Source organism: Zootoca vivipara, chromosome Z2 (genome assembly GCF_965207765.1).
Source record: "Zootoca vivipara chromosome Z2, rZooViv2.hap1.1, whole genome shotgun sequence".
NCBI lineage: Eukaryota > Metazoa > Chordata > Lepidosauria > Squamata > Lacertidae > Zootoca > Zootoca vivipara.
In genome coordinates, this window is record NC_142585.1 from 36,961,550 (window position 1) to 36,978,536 (window position 16,987).

At 44.5% G+C, this 16,987-nt stretch overlaps 1 protein-coding gene across 25 annotated transcripts in view; it reads right to left on the reverse strand.

Annotated features, from left to right (window-relative positions):
* Positions 1-7,514: 7,514 nt before the first annotated feature.
* Positions 7,515-16,987, reverse strand: part of PRRC2B (proline rich coiled-coil 2B) — a 63,910-nt gene continuing 54,437 nt past the window's right edge. For 4 of the 25 annotated variants that reach the window (XM_035112643.3, XM_088664813.1, XM_035112641.3 and 1 more), the window contains 4 exons: positions 14,391-14,567; positions 13,245-13,336; positions 9,269-9,350; positions 7,515-8,000 (listed from right to left, as the gene is read on the reverse strand). In XM_035112643.3, the coding sequence (XP_034968534.2) occupies positions 7,860-8,000; positions 9,269-9,350; positions 13,245-13,336; positions 14,391-14,567 (492 nt within the window). In that variant the 3' untranslated portion in view covers positions 7,515-7,859. Of the gene's footprint in view, positions 8,004-9,268; positions 9,351-9,628; positions 9,691-13,244; positions 13,337-14,375; positions 14,568-16,987 lie in introns of all 25 variants that reach the window. The other 21 variants (XM_035112637.3, XM_035112633.3, XM_035112636.3 and 18 more) reach the window with 9 other exon arrangements.

Sequence of the window (16,987 nt, forward strand, 5' to 3'; positions counted from 1 at the left end):
ATTAGAGTACAGGTGAAACTCGGAAAATTAGAATATCGTCGAAAAGTGCATTTATTTCAGTAATGCAACTTAGAAAGTGAAACCAATATACGAGATAGATGCATGACATGCAAAGCAAGAAATGTCAAGCCTTTATTTGTTGTAATTGTAATTATGTCGTTAGGCGGGTCAATTATAAATGGAATGTAATTAATGAAATGTAATAGCGATGTTTATTTTTGTATTATTGTAACTATTTGTTTTATTACTGTGGAATTTCCAAAAGAAAGCATTTGTAAAAATTAAAAGAAAATAAGTTGCATTACTGAAATAAATGCACTTTGACGATATTCTGATTTTCCGAGTTTCACCTATAGGTGGGAATCGTTGCTCCATTAGAGAGGAACTACAGTTCCAATGAGGGAGGCGGGTGGCGCTGTAGTCTAAACCAGAGCCTAGGGCTTGCCAATCGGAAGGTCAGTAGTTCGAATCCCTGCGACGGTCCCAGCTCCTGCCAACCTAGCAGTTCGAAAGCACGTCAAAGTGCAAGTAGATAAATAGGTACCGCTCCGTCTGGTTCACCAGAAGCAGCTTAGTCATGCTAGCCCCATAACCCGGAAGCTGTCTGCGGACAAACGCCGGCTCCCTCTGCCAGTAAAGCGAGATGAGCACCACAACTCGTGTCGTCCGCGGCTGGACCTAATAGTCAGGAGTACCTTTGCCTTTACAGTTCCCATGATCCTCCAGAGGGTGAGGATTCATGCTCTTTATATGTATGGCATGGATCTCACCTGTAAACATTGGGGTCAGATTCCCCAAAGTTTGCTTAAACGGCTGCTGCTTGTATTTAGATCCCGTGGCAATCAGTGGGACAAATTAGTCATAACACTATCCCATTGATTTCAGAGGGGCTCAAAATAAACCCAACTTAAGAACTGTATCCCCAATGAAATTCTTCTCAAGCGCAGAACCACTGACATTTAGAAAACGTTGAGTTTGTCATGTCCATAAATTTCAGTGTGTTTACTCTTCGGAAGATGAGGATTTAGGGAGTGTGACCGGTTTGGGAGCGCTGCAGGGGGCGTCGCAACCATGATCCAGAAGGGAAGAGGGAGGGGTGCCCCAAAATTTGGTATTGCCCAGGGCAGCTGTTTCCACTCCTGAGGCAGTAACGCTTCTGATACCAGTTGCCTGAAATTGTAGAATGGGAGTGCTCTTGTACTCCGATCTTGATCTGGTTGGCCTGTGAGAACAGGATACAGGGCTTTATGGTCTGGACCTGAAGGCTCTTATGATGTTCAACCCACCAGATGTAGGGAAAAGCCTGTGGAGGATGCTGAGATTCTTCCATTACTGGGGAGTTGGACTCGACGGCCCTTGAGGTCCCTTTCAACTCTACAGTTCTACCGTACTATGTAAGCATTTTAAAGCAAAATAGGGAGTGCAAAATGCCTGCTGCTGTTTGTGAGAGCTTGACGGTTAGATTAGTGATGTGTACGAGTGTACCGCTTTGGCGGGAAGGTAAACGGCGTTTCCGTGCGCTGCTCTGGTTCGCCAGAAGCGGGTTTGTCATGCTGGCCACATGACCTGGAAGCTGTACGCCGGCTCCCTCGGCCAATAACGCAAGATGAGCGCTGCAACCCCAGAGTAGGTCACGACTGGACCTAATGGTCAGGGGTCCCTTTACCTTTACCTTATGATGTGCAGCCTCATACTGCAACATAGTTTGAATCAAGAAAGTAGGGCACTGAGCACGTGCAGACTGCAAATGACGAAATCAGGTCTATGCAAGCACGAGCAGAGAACAAAGAAATGTAAACAGCAAAAGAATGTAATTCAATTTTTTCTGTTTATAGAAAAGGACTGGGGTTCTCTGTTCAGAGACTGTCTCTGTCCTATTAGACTCATTCTATGGGGCTGTCCTTTGCTGCAGTAGAGATTAAACAGGGTGCCTAGCTAGGTGCCTTGCTGGTTGCATCTTTTAAAAAATCCTACCTGGGAACAAACACCTACATTGTGGGGGGGTTGGACTAGATGATCATCAGGGTCCCTTCCAACTCCACAAATCTATGATTCTAGTTAACTCGAACAGGAGGCAGTAATGACCACCAACCAGGATGGCTTTGAAAAGAGGAATGGAGAAATTCATGCAGAGGGCTATCAAAACCTACATGCCCTGCCTCCATGATTGGAAGGCAGTAATGCTCGCGAATACCAGTTGCTGGAAACCACCGAAGAGTGCTCTTTAGCTTGGGTGCTGCTTCTGAGTTTCCCACAGACATCTGGTTGACCTCTACGAGAACCAAGTGATGGATTAGATGGGCCATTGGCCTAATCAAGCAGGCTTCTGTGTTCTTGTAAAATTTACCTTTGGTCTGTCTGACACAGCAGGGTTCATGCGGTCTGACCCACCTGTTAACCATGAGCATGTGCCAATGCTGACAAGCGAACCATTTTTTTTGTTTTTTGTTTTATTTAAATAAGGAGAATTCTTTCATATGGAAAGAGCTAATACAATCACATATTTGAAAGGAGAAACCATAGGAACTGAAATCAAGAAGAGGAAAGAGAGAGCTCGTTGCTGCCACCAGCCTGGCGATTTCTGTCATCAGAGACATCCAGTCCATGTTAAAAACTTGTCCCAGAAAGGTTTGGGTTTTTTGTTTTTTTTAAAGAAAAAAAAAACCACGTCGAACATTAAAAGATATTTTAAGTTGTCAGTTGTCATTTCAAATATATGGTCTACATGAAAAGACAAATAGAAGGAAAGGCCCAAAAAAGAAAAAAAGAGTTTTACTGTACAGTTTGTGAGGTTAAAAGGAGTACAATACCCTCTTTCAGAAACGACAAATGCAATTTATACAGGACGAGGGGCATGGGGTGGGTGGGGAACTTGCTGCTTAAGAAATGTCTCAACATGCCAAAGCGAGTACCACACTGCTATTGCAATTCCCACATAACTATTCAGATGGTTACATCTTGTAGAAAAAACCACTGGACACAAGTAGGTCTTAAGTTACAAGCATACTATATCCTAAAATAGGACCCAGACCAGTTTCATTCTTCCCACACCTAGCAGTTCCACTGCTTGAAAATGATTTGTTCATCTCATTTGATGAACACATTAAGACGATTCTGCTTCATCTCATGATCTTGTTTATCCATCCACACTCCCAATGGAAAGGGAGTTGCATCTTTGCATAAAATCAGAGGCTAACCATCATCACCACCACCACCACCACCCTGCATGCAACTCAAACGAGATGTAAGGGGTCCTTGCCTGAAGTGGGGGGTGCAGCTGCCAATTTAAAACAAAGAAAAAGGAGGCAACAGCTGAACTGCAAATCTATTCTTTTAAAAGTATAGCAAAGGGGGTGGGGGTGGGAATTACACCAGTTTGGTGCAGTCTTTCAAGAAGGGCAGAGGGAGGTCTGCTTTAACACAATGAGTAGGCAGGGCCACAAACATGAATGAAATTCAGCAGGCAAAGAATTGCATGGCTGCTGTTCTCATGCTGCGCAGGAGCTAGTCACGGATTATTCAATTTAAGGACTGCTTCACTTGCACCTGTGCAACTTCACCTTTAATTTTAGAGGGATATACTGCAGCCTTTTATCTGCTCCACAACTGGCCACAAACCGTGGCGTGAAAAGTAGCTAAGAACTCACAAGAGGGTTTTTCAGGAGAAGGGAACCACTGCACAAAGCAGTGGAGGCGTAGAATCGAACACTATTTACATGTGACCATAGCCTTAATAAAGCCTGCAGCTATGCCAGCTGGTTGGAAAACACAGTGCTGCATCAGCTGCCATTGGGCTTAGAGCATGGCTGCCCCTTCTGCATCAGCCTCAGGAGCAAGACAATCCTGTCTCTGAGTGAAACATCTTCCAGAAGTAGAGGATGCATGCACAATCGGTTCCGGTGATAGGGGAGACTGAGGCAAGGTCCAGTCTCCTCTTCCATTGAATGGCCGCAAAAATTACCCAGTTTGTGGAAGAGGAGCCCGCTCACAGAGGATCTCTCATCTACAACTGGTTTATTTCCATGGGTCATCTGCCAGCACTATCACCAGAACTGACAAAGTAGCTGCACAAAAATACAAGGAGGGAAGCAGAAGGCCAGAGAGGTTTTATGAATCTGCTACCTCTTTCCAAATTGTTATTATCCCACCCTCAGCTGAAGAACGTAGAACTGAAAGAATCAAAGAGACAAATTTCAACTTCTTATTATTGATCCCCAACTGGTACTGTAAAAAAACACATAGTTTTATCTTTTTCTAAAGTGGAAGAAAAACAAGAAGACGTGGCAAAGAAGGGACATCATTTGCATTTTTGGAAAACAAAGGTGTAAGGGGACAGCTTTCCATGTGAAAAACAAGTCCTGTGAGCTGCAGGTAAGAGTAATAATGCAAATTAAACCTGCCTGTCCCCCAAAAGAGGCAATGAAAAGTAAGAGGTTGCTTCTTGGCCTCTCCTTCACAGAGTAAATTCAGACATAATATATAAATAGAGCAGTGAAACATTTACTTCTTTCTTTTTTCACCTAGACTACAACATCAAATACGTATAAATAAATTCTAGTGTTTTGTCTTGTTAAAAGAGGGTGACTTCCCCCACCGCCCCTCTCAATAGTAAGTACTGTATTTCTGATTAAATTTACACCAGGAGTTTCTGTAATATTTTGCATCTAGCAATAAACTCAAGCTCCACCAATGCCACCTTCCCCCCCCCCCCCCCCGGCTGTGCGATTTGCAGAAGGACCACCTGAAAGTCATATACAAAAGAAAAAACAAGGTTTGTGTCTTCTTTAAAATAAAATTAAAAGGGCATCACAAGAGCGCTAAAGGTGTAAAGCAATATGCTGGTGAGAGCAGGATTTGAGTTTGTTGAAATTTAAAATCGGTCACAGCCCGCCCGCCCCCTAAAAAAATCCAAGGAAGCATTTTTATAATTGCTCATGATATTTCAAAGTAGCAGAGGCATCATGCAGAAGAAGAAAAAGAGCAAGATTATTCTGGAAATATTAATGTCACCGTCTTTGAAAAGGTGGGATGGGGACAGGGTGAGATTCAGGGGGTGAGGAAAGAACTCCTGCAACTCCAATATTACTAAACTTCAAATCACTCTAAGATACTAGAAGCATTGGGTGCAGCTCTGCCATCAAAGCTAGAAGCCCAAGAAATAACCCTCCTGCTCCCCAGGAATGGCAATTTTATAAATTTATTTAAAAGCACCATCTATCTCAAGCCCCTTCCACGGTTTTCTATGAAGAAAAACAAACACACAGACACACACAAAACGGTGAAGAGGAAACATTGCTATGGCTGAGTTAAAAGAAGCTTAGAAGTCAGAATGAAAGCTGCCCTATAAATGCCACGGTTTTTACCAAGCTTAAGAAATTAAAAACTCTTTTGAAAAAAGAAATCCAGGAGGGTGTTCCAAACTTTGCAAATCCTCTCCCCACCACCTCTCACAAATCCTTCTTAAATACATTCTTTGTTCAAAACATTTGTCTTTGGAAGCACCAGCAGAACCACCAGCAGCAGAAAAAGGCCGTTAGGACAAATTTTCAAGTTAGTGTCTACAAAAGAAAGATAATTTTCCTTCTCCACTCTTGTGTTTTTAACAAGACAAATCTAAACAGGAAACAAGTGGAAGCAATTAGTCCACTTGAGACCTCTACCATCTTTTAAAAACACAAAACCAGACATGAAAATGGGATCCAGTATAATCCATGGCTGCTCTGCAAGTTATGAAGAGGTTATGTCTGGTAGAGACTAGAGTCACTGAGTGCTCTAAAAGTAATTATTTGCAAAAGGGTGTGTGTTTGTGTGGATATGAGAGGGGAGAAGGAAAGGGGAAGGAAATAAAACTCTCCCGCACACAGCGATTCCTTTCATTCGTAAGGAATCAAGCCTTTGATCTGCTGTAGTGTGCTGTGCAGAAGGAGGCTTCTACCATTTTGCTTCAGTAGTGGACATGCATCTCAGCTACCAAAAGAAGTCCACTGGGTGGTATTGAACAAAGTTCTAATCAGAAACAAATCTACTGAAATTAGCGTGCCTAAGTTAGTCAAGTCCAGGCATCCCCAAACTGCGAGTCTCCAGATGTTTTGGCCTACAACTCCCATGCTAACAGGACCAGTGGTCAGGGATGACAGGAATTGTAGTCCAAAACATCTGGAGGGCCGAAGCTGGGGGGTGCCTGGTCAAGTCCATCAATTTCACGAGGTCTAACTGAAAACTGCTGACAACTGGAATCAACCCAATGGCTCTCAACTAACTCAGATCCCAGCAAGGCAACAACTTCCTTGTGTAGAATCTTGAGGAGACCCCCTTGCTGCAAATCTAATTGCTTCCAGAATTTTTGTTTTTAAATAGAAACAAAAACACCCCAACTCCACACAGATGACGACCAATCAGGGTAGATCTCATGGAATAAACACTGGTTTTCTTGTTCTTTTTACACTGCAGGGGGCAGGCAGGAGAAGAGGCACCAACTGGAGCAGCTACTAGACCTACTATAAATGCCTTTCGTAATGGTTTTTACTTTTAAAGCAAGCTCTGCTTCTAGTGTAACAAAGGAAACTCAAGGGTGGAGGGAGGGAAGGAAGCATGTCCTAAGCCGTCAAATGCCTTTACCTATCCCAGGTGTGGGGAACCTTTGATCTTAGAAATGTTCCTGAACGACAACTACCATCAACCCCGGAAAGCATGGCCAATGGCTAGCGATGATTATGGGAACCGTCGTTCAACAACATCTGGAGGGCCAAAAGGATTCCCCACACATGATCTATCCTATATTTTACTTGAAAGGATTTTAAGAGCCGAGGGCTAATCCCTGCCTATTGAGATGAAGCAGGCGCCTTCACTCTACTCTTTTTGGCACCTGCTAAAAACATTCGCATTTAGACAAGCCTACCCTGATGCTCAGAAAGTTGAGGTAATTTTATTATGTTTGAGCATTTTATTTATTGTAATTTTGCCTCAATTTTATTGTTGTTGGGGTTTTTCTTACCGTTTATAAACAACTTTAAGGATTTTCTACAATCAAGAGGTATATAAATTTTATGAAATAAACAAATAAGGGTAAACATTGACACAGCCTCAATTTAAAAGGAGCGTAGAAAGCTCAACATATCACACAGGAACTGTTTTCCATACATCCCCTCTGCCCAAAGTGGGGACCACCCAGGAACATGATTTTGATTTGGGGTGTGTGTGTGCCATTTTTCAGAAGGCAAAGAGTAGAAGACAAGAAGAGAAGGAAATGTAAGCGAACTTAGAAATGTCCTGCTATAAAAGACACATCATCCTGTTTTGCTTCAAAAACCTTGGGAGGCCTGTTTTTTGTTTGTTATTAAAAATAAAATAATATCCAGCACACTCCTGATCTCATTACCGCTCAGCTGACACAAGAGGAGAAGGGTGGGCTCCACCCCCACCCCCACCCCAAAAGCGGGGTCACTGCTATTTGCAAGTGGGAGCAAGGAAAAGGAAAGAACAAAAGCCACCAGAGCCACTCAAGTCATTTTCGGGGGGGGGGGGGCAGCAGCAGCAGCGGTACAGCAGGAATGGTTGCCTTTTGTTGTTGTCATGTCATTTGAAAGCAAGCAGGTCCACATCAAAATCCACGGCTCAAAGAACTGCTTTGTTGGGAGGAGGACTCTGACGAGACCAACGCTTCAGGCAGTTTGACAGATAAGTTGCAGTAAAGCCGGGGAGGGTGGCAAGGAGTCTCAGCACAGCTGGTGGCCAGGGTGGAAAAGGTGGAGTGATTTGCAGAGCCTTCTCACTCTCTCTTTCTATGGTGTGTGTGGAGTATAACAAAGCTGACTGGCATCCCGGGGCTGGGGAAGAGGGTGGGTTGGTGGCATAGTTGCTTAGGCCTTGCTCTCCTCCACTTTGACCGTCTGAGGCTTGATGGCTCCCGTGCGCACCGGTTTAATCAGATTGGCAGAAGGGGGCTCTGGAAGTTTCACCACTCCAAGGCTGCCTTTGCTTTCGTCCAGTCGCTGTTTTGCCTGCTGGGATATATGAGTGAGAGAGGGAGGGAGAATATGAAAACAAAGGAAGGAAGATCATGCTTGACCTGCGAGCGCACTTGGTGCACTGAGACTCTCCAAGCCCCTGCAATGAAAACATTTGCTTAGAATATAGTGATGCGGATTAAATCAGCCTTGCAAGTAAGTCTGGCTTTTTTAATTTTTTTAATACTCACATACTAAGAGGCTAGTAGCCTGAGAGCCACAAAGGGGGGGAGAAACACCCTTCTCTGTGCCCAGCATGGAAATGCCCACTCACAGAATTATTCGTTTATTCAGATTATTTGGGGCAGAGTGCTCCTAACCTTCAATCCACTGAGCTGAAGGATATTATTACTACTAATAATAACAACTTCAGGTATATCTCTCTTTTTCCTCCAAGTTCAAGGTAGTTACATGGTTCTCCCCCCCTTCCTCATTTAATCCCCACACACACAGCCTGGGAGGGTAGATTAGGGGTAAATTAGGTTGACAGGCAGTGAATGACCCAAGGCTACCCAGTGAGCTTCATGGTTGAGGCAGGGATTTGAACTCTGGTCTCCCAACTCCTAGCCCAACACTCTAACCACCACATCACACTGGACCTCAGTGGACAGGTGTGCAGGTGTCTCTGCAAGGAGTGGGAAGCCCTGCTGCCAAGTGGGGGAGCCCACTGACAGAAAGTGCCCCCACAGCACCAGCAAGAACAGCAGGTGGAAACTATGGCTGCTGGTACCCCCTAAATGGGCAGCTTCAGGGGTGGAATGAAGTTCTGGGATGCCATGGGACCCAGAATAACGTCTGCAGCAGAAGGGTTTTCAGGTGTTGTAGCCTTCCATCAGGAACCCTGTGAAAGTCATATCAACAACATACACAGAACACACATTGAAAGAACATAGCTTCCTCCCCACAATCCTGGTGACGGCAGTAAAGCTACAATTCCCAGCACCCTTAACAAACAATAGTTCCCAGGATTCATCTGGGGAAGTCATTTGCTTTAAATGCATTTGCTTTGGATGTAACCCGAGCCTCATCCAAGTTCCAGGAGAAAAGAGGCAAGAGTAGGCCTTTCCCAGAATCCTCCTGGCCCAGAAAACCAGGTGACAGCAGAGAGCCATTCTCAAGCCACCTGTTTCTGCTACTTGCCTTACGTCCCACCTGCCCTCGCCTCATTGCTCACCCCTTGGCCTGGCAGCCATTGTGAAGAGGAATGTGGCAGCAATTTTTGTGAGGACTACGTACAAGGGAGCTTTTGCCTTTATCCTTACCTGCTGGAGGTAATGCCCCTGCAGAGAGTTCATATTGACGGCCTGTCCAGAGGGCTTCCCACTGGGGCTGGCAGAATTAGGCCTGCAGGGGGCGAAAAGAAAACACACACACACACACAGACAGACACATACACACACACAAAGGTTAAGACAGAGCAAGCAACGACAGAGGGAATCACCATCTCAAAAATCAAGAACGAGCTCAGCAGGCAGGCCCCGGAGGGGGCAATCACAATTAAAAGAGGGTTGCCTGTGGACTCCACAATTATTATTTTTTTATCCACCTCACATATGTTCAAGTGTTTGCCAGGAGTCAGGGGCATGTTCCCCCCACCACGAGTCCTGTTTCATTTTACCTACCTCCCCACACTTCTGGAGCCCCGACATGTCCAGCACAATGCTCACCAACGATCCTTTCTCTGCTGAAATGCCAAAATTCCACCACAAAACAAAACAAAAATCAAATCAAATGCCGGCTGCCGGAACTGCGCAAATCCAGTGCCTCAGAGAGTCAAGACCCTTAATTTTATGTAACGCATCCCACAGACAAACAAAGTGCAGGAATGAAACACAAATAAACAGCCCAAAAGAGGCAAGGAAGGAGGCTGTGTCTCTCATCCACACCATACATTCAAAGTGCAATGATACAAAGTCACAGCTTTCCCCCAATGATTCAGGAGAGCTATTTATTAAAGGTGCTTATAGTGGTCACGACTGGACCTAATGGTCAGGGGTCCCTTTACCTTACCTTATAGTCTTTATGATACCTTCCCCTTCATTCCCCTCACAGAGCTACAATTCTCAGAGTTCCCTGGGAATAGAGATTGAGTGCCCAACCACTTTGGGAATAGTAGCTTTGTGAGGAGAATTGTCTCTTAACAACTTTCAGCACCCTTAACAAACTCTCATAATTCTTTTGGGGAAGCCATGATGTTTAAAGTGGTATCATAATGCTTTATATGTAAGCTGCGAATGTGGCTTCAGTTATGCAAATGCCCTAAGCAACTCAAGAGGTTGGCATAACATTACTGAGTAAAATTCCTAGAAAATGTGACATTGGGGTTGGATAATGAATCTCAGAGGCCAAATGGCTCTCAGGACTTTCTCCAGGCCACACCTTCTCAGTGGCCTTGCCCTGCACCCCCCTTGAGTCTTTTTGCCTGGCTGGAATGTGTCCCTTGAACTGAGATTGTGCCTTTGCTTGTTTGGATGGAGGACAGAGAGGTGTTTGTGCATGCAGAAATTAGTGAACTGTAGAAAAGCAGTATTTATATTCATTGTTCTGCTCCCTTTTGTCTCAGGCCCTGACTACCACCAGTATGTGGCTCCCTGAAGGTGATCCATAAGTACTCAGGAGTAGGTCTACTGAAATCAATGTAATGTTAGTCATGTCCATCAATTACAATGGGTCTATTCTGAGTAGGACTAACATTGGATGCAAGCAGGAATTCCCAGACCCCAAGAGGATTGCCCTCGTTCAGCCTATTAACAGTAGCCATTGAAATTTCTTTGAGAATAAAATATGGGCCCTGATGGAGTCATTTCCTTTGCCCAGCCCACTTCCGCATCTGGCTCCTAGAAGGCTGCCCATGAGGAAATGTGGCCCCCACCTCTGATTTAGCACTCTGCTATGCATGAGCCTGAGTGTTCTTAGGTATGAAGTATACCTTGTGGCTTAAAAACCAAGGGTTGCTTTCAACTAAGCCCTACTCACGGTAGACCCATTATAATTAATGAACCCAAGTTAATCATGTTTATTAACTTCAGTAGGTCTACTCTGAGTAGAACCAGCACGGGATACCACCCAAATTCCGGTTTACTGAGCAGACCAGCTTCACAAACCATGGGTTGAAGCTGGCTTGTTGAGAACCTGACTAGGGTTGTTTTAAATCACAGTCTGTGGTCTCTATGCAAGGACAACCCAAAATTCATGGAAACAAACTACAAAGAGCAGAAAGCTTTCTCCTGGACACACGGGAGGAGGAGAGAGCAACTGAGCCTAAGTTCACTTAGGCTCATTCCCGCTCATGCATGTGGTACTAAACCATGGTGAAATGAGAACCAGCTCAGCCCGACTGGCTCTTTTACATCAAGTGTAGGGGGCAACCCTAACCAACCAAGTTCAAGCAGGCAAGGGATTATGAAGTCCAACAACATCTGGAGTGCCTCAGGCTCTACACTGCAGCATTACTCACAGTTTCCCCCCTCTCCATCTCTTACACTAACACTCTTGAAGTCTGGGAAGCTGGCTGGCATTTGTTGGGTTTGCTTGCTCTAACTCTTAATTTGCAAATTTCTACACTTCTAAAGAGTCAACCAAGTATGTAGAAACCATTGTCTTATTATTATTATTTAGTTATCCCAGCACTTAATCAACCTAGATCTCTAAAGATTGCAAGATGGTCTTAAATGAAGGCTGCCAATTAATTAATTAATTAAAACAATTAATTATAGGCGTTTTAGTCAACTGCATGATCAATTACATCTTCATAAATATGAATTGGGGGGGGGGGGAACTGGCTGGATCTGAGCATTTAGTTCCTCACTGAAATCAATGGAATTTGAGTCATGACTAACTTCTCCCATTTAACTAACTTAGGCCAATTTGCGCTCTACATTTAAAGCAGAATTATATCACTCAAAAAGCCATGGCTTCCTCATAAAGAATGCTGGGAAATATAACTTCCTAAGGGTGCTGAGAATGGTTAGGAGAGTCCTACTCCACTCACAGAGCTACAATTCCAAGACTCCCTTGGGAAGGACTGTCCAACCACTCTAGGAACTGTAACTCTGAGAAGGAAATAGGGGGTCTCCTCACAACTCTCAGGACCCTTAAAAAACTACAGCTCCCAGGATTCTTTGGGAGGGAAGCCATGCCTTTTCAAAGTGGTATCATACTGTTTTACATACGGTATATACTGCCAATGGGGTCTTAGCCTGGATCCAACCCAATGGATTTGAAGCAAGCTTTTTAGATCAGGTGTGGGGAACCTGTGACCATCCAGATGTTGCTGGACTACAACTTCCACCATCTGAGACCACTCTCTGTGCTTGGCTGGGGCTGATGGGAGTTGCAGTCCAACCACACAGCTTCTCCATCCCTGTGCTACCCAAAGTAAATGTGCAAGAAGCATCCCCATCCAGGTAAGAGGAAAGGCAAGCTGCCTTGTGCAGCATCAGAACACTAGTCTACCTAGCTCAATACTATCTACACTGAAAGGCGGTGGTTTTCAGACAGCGAGTCTACCTGCCATCCTTACCTGGAGATGCCTTTAGGAACTGAACCAGGAACCTTCTGCATGCAAAGCAGATGCTCTGCCCCTGAGCTAGGATCCTTAGTCAAATAATGCTATCAATACCCACAGCTATTTATACAGCTAATTAAAATGCAAGCAACTGTAATTGTTGACAGCGGGACAGGGAAAATGGTTTCAGAAATGGAATCTTTCACACTGAAGATGCTGGGGATTGAATCTGGGACCTTCCGCATGCAAAGCAGGTGGAATATTATTTACCCACAGTCTTTCCCTTCTGTAAGCAAAAATGGCGGGGATGTCTTTTTAAGGTTACACTTCCCCTCTGCAGATTTTATGACTGTATTAGAAATAATAAAATGTAAAAAATCTGCAAATGAGAAAATCGGGGCACCTTTTTAGGAGATCATTAAAATAAAACCTGATTAAGCTAACTGTATCTCACTAAATGTAACTCGGAGTAGACCCAATGAAATTAAGGTTAGGCATGCCCATCAATTTCAGTGGATTGACTGAAATTTGAGTAGGACTAACACTGGACAGAACCCCCTAAATAAACTTTGTTTAACATATAAATTTCTTAAGATTAGAATTAAATTAACAAATTTCTTAGGCATTTATACATGAAAAAAAGGGTGGGGGGGAGGACTTTTCCCTTGCCCTGCTCTCTCTCCATCCCACTCAACAGAAATAAACCTGCAGCAATCAAAACTGTATTTCACCTGTATGTGTGAGGCGATGGAATAGACCCTGCTGTGGGAGCATTCTGTTTTGCATCTGCAAAGTGGAATCCTTTCATTTCTACATGCGAGGACTGGAAGGAGAAAGGAACAGGATGCAGGGTTATTTCCTTTTCACATAAATACTTCACCATCTTGAGGATGGGAAAGAGATTCTGGCTCAGTTTCAGACATTATCCCAAACCATAGGCCCCAGCTGCACTATACATTTAAAGCAGTTATCATGCCATGTTCAACAGTCATGGCTCCCCACAGACCAAAGAATCCTGGGAGGTGTACTTTGTTAAGGGTGTTGAGAGCTGTTAGGAGACTCCTGGTTCTCTTCTCAGAGCTACAATTCCCAGAGTGGTTTAACAGTCAATTCCTCTTTGCAGGGAACTCTAGGAACTGTAGCTTTGTGGAGGGGAATTGGGGGTGTATTCTAAGAACTCTCAGTTCACTTAACAAACTAAACCTCCCAAGATACTTGGAGCGAAGAAAAGGCAAGACATGCCTTAAATGTACAGTGCAGAGGGGACCCGACAGTCACAATTACAGACCAATTCTCTTCCATGACTTTGTCTAATCTCCTTACCACATTGTGGAGGAATAATCTCTACATGTTAGGAATACATTGTGTGGCAAGGTACTTCCTACTGTCTGTCCAGAATCTACTGCCAAACAAACTCTGGATGACCTCGAGTTCATCTCCAGATCATTCATTCATGACTTTATAAACCTGTTTCCTCTCTCTCTCTCTCTCTCTCTCTCTCTCTCTCTCTCTCTCTCTCTCTCTCTCTCTCTCTCTCTCTCTCTCTCTGTCATCTTTCTCTATTAACTATGGACACCCCCCCTCCAACCTTTGAGATAAGTAAGAAAACCCAAGTTGCTTGGCAAATGACAACTGCAAGGTAATGGGAAGCCAATGCAGATCTTGTTCACATGCTCGCCACACTCTTAAATCTGTCAGGAGACGAGATGCCATATGAATTGCTTGAAGCTTCTGGAATGAGTTCAAGGGCAACTCCATGCAGGGTGCATTACAGTAGTGTAGCCTCGAGGTTGTGAATTTGAAAAAGTATGTTAATAATAGAAATAAGTTGTTTTAAAAAGTCAATTAACATATATACACACCCTGTGGGTCCTTACCTCCCTGCTCGAAGCAAGGACAGGCGGCTGAGAGCCAGGCGAGAGAATTCTGCGAGGAGCTCCAACAGACAGGTTCTGGCCTTGGGGGAGCTGGATGGACTGTGGCAATATCAGGGGCTGTTGGCCAGAACCGTAACGGGCCATCGGGAGCTGGGAGCCCGGCATTGACATTGTTAGCTGCGTGTTAATGAGGACACAGTTACTTGAGAGGCAATAATGAGAAGTAGCCACAATGCTACTTCCCAGGGATCAAAACAGTTTTGGCGGTGGGAATAGCTAATTCCCAAGATAAAGCCTTTTTATCTTTTGATAAGTGCCATGGGGACCACCCCCTCTGGTCTCTTCTCAGCAGCCCCTCCCATGGATCATCCCACCCAGACAAAGAAAGCACACACACACCCCACTTTTCCAAGGAATCTGGCAAAATAATTCACCTGAGCCTTGAAAAGCACATAGAGATGAAAGAGGAAATGAGAAAGAATATCGTTCTTCCAACTTCCGCCTTCTGATCTATGCACTTTTCACGGGGCAAAAGACAACCACCAGCACCATCTCACTATTTTTTTTTTTGCTGTAGTCACTTAGTAGCCTTCTATCTCTTATAGCAATTGCACTTATTCTCTGTATAGAAGATTACTATCAATGAATTGTTTGATTCTTGTATTTCTGTCTTATATGAGCTATGTACTCAGTGAACCTATGAGCTACTAAATTTCTAGCTTATCTGTCTCTTAAGGATTGTCTGCATGAAGACAAGGTAATGTAGCGGAGCAAGACAGTTTTAACCCCTTGACCTGAGGCCTCTCTTTTTGTAAGTGTGCTATGAGCTAATGGCGTATTGTGTTCGAAAAAAAACCCTGTAAAAGCATTGTTCAAATGTGCCTCCGGGGCAGTTCCCTAAACTGGTGGTTCACTGAACAACTGGTTTTGGAGGCTGCCCTATTGCAACAGCTCCTCTAACAAATTGGGTCCCTACCGGATGCTGAGTTTGTATATCTCTCTTGGTTGTGTTTTTCTTTAAGGTGTTATTCCCTCACCTGGGTATGAACCATTAAGAGGTGGCTTACAGGTGAATTCTTACCACATTATGACCAAAGGAGCAGCAAGAGGGGAGGGGGCTAAGAGGCTTTGTAGGGACCAAAGGAAGCTCTCAAGGGCACCACTGGGTGCATGGGAGCACCACTGGTGACCCCTGGTTTAAACCATGTTTCCTGGATCATATGCAATGACAAGCCAGGAAAGTGAAATTAAACCATGGTTCATCCGCCTTCCCAGCCGCACATGAGGAAGAAATGAGGGGGGAGCATATACGGAATGCCCAACCACTAATTCCTTCCTCCAGCCAACGGTAATGTTTGCTGATATTTAATACTTTTTCACAAAATACATGCTTTGTAGTGGTGAAAGGATTCCGCAGGGATAAAACCATCCTCCACCCCACCTGCCTCTCAGTTTCCTCCAACCGTGTCTACCCGAGTAGCTCATCCTGAAGTCTTCTGTTTGCTATAAAAGGATTAAGCCGCGCACCAACTTTCCGCCAAATCATCTAAAGTGCTTCAATGCCAGATGGCCTTTCAAAGGGGCCTTCCGAAACCTGTTATGGTTCGTTTCCTGAAAGCAATGAGTGTCTTGAAGAGCCACATTAAAAACATGCTTGGTGTTGCAGCTGGATCAATTTACCCCTCATATATTCCAATTTTAAAAGGCAAGAGAAGCACAGCTCAGAGACGCTGGTACTAATCTGACGTCTGAACAACACACACAGGTAAAACTGGGGTGTTCAGATAAAAGCAACCAGGTCTATACAGGGCTGGCGAAGCTTCAGGCTCAGGGGCTAACTGCAGCCTCCCCATCTGGCTCTTCGCTCCCTCCCCAGGTCACTAGTCCTGTTGCTGCAGTTCTTTTGTTTGGCTGGAATGTGTCCTCAAGTCATGGTTATGCTGGATGACGGGGAGGGTGGGGTGGCAGAAGACCCCCCCCCCACACACACATACACTTCCACATGACTGGAATGTAGACTATTATACACACAGGTCCTGCTTTCCAAACCTAATGTGTCCCCAGGAAATTGTTCATTAGGTGAGCTGATGGTTTCCATGATTTCCTATGGGAACTTTTCTAGTACTGTACATGCTCTCTGCCTCCATACTTTTTTGCCTGAAGCTGCTGCAAAAGCCAAACAAATAAAAATGGGATTTGTCTGATCTCCCTCCCTCAATGGTTTCTGCCCAAAACGGCTGCTGCCAACCAGCCATTTGGCTATCTAAATCAGCCATGTGTGTTGTGAACTTTGCGTGTTAAATCTTTGTGTCTGGGTAACTTAAGATTTCAGAGGGCAATTGTTCTGGTAGCGGGACCTGCATGCACAAAGAACCACACGCACACAAAACTGGAGGTGCTCCCCAACCCCACCTCTATACTTCTGTGCCAGTTCTAAAACAGCAAACTAAGTAACTTTTGGAAACCATCTGTGTCTCTGAAACCCCTCTGGTGCAAACAGAAGAATATCAGCAACTGTCTACTATCTTTTTAGACATGCGCAAAGGCAAGCTACATGTCTCAAGCCACATTTTGGCAAAGATTTTTTTTTCCAGGCA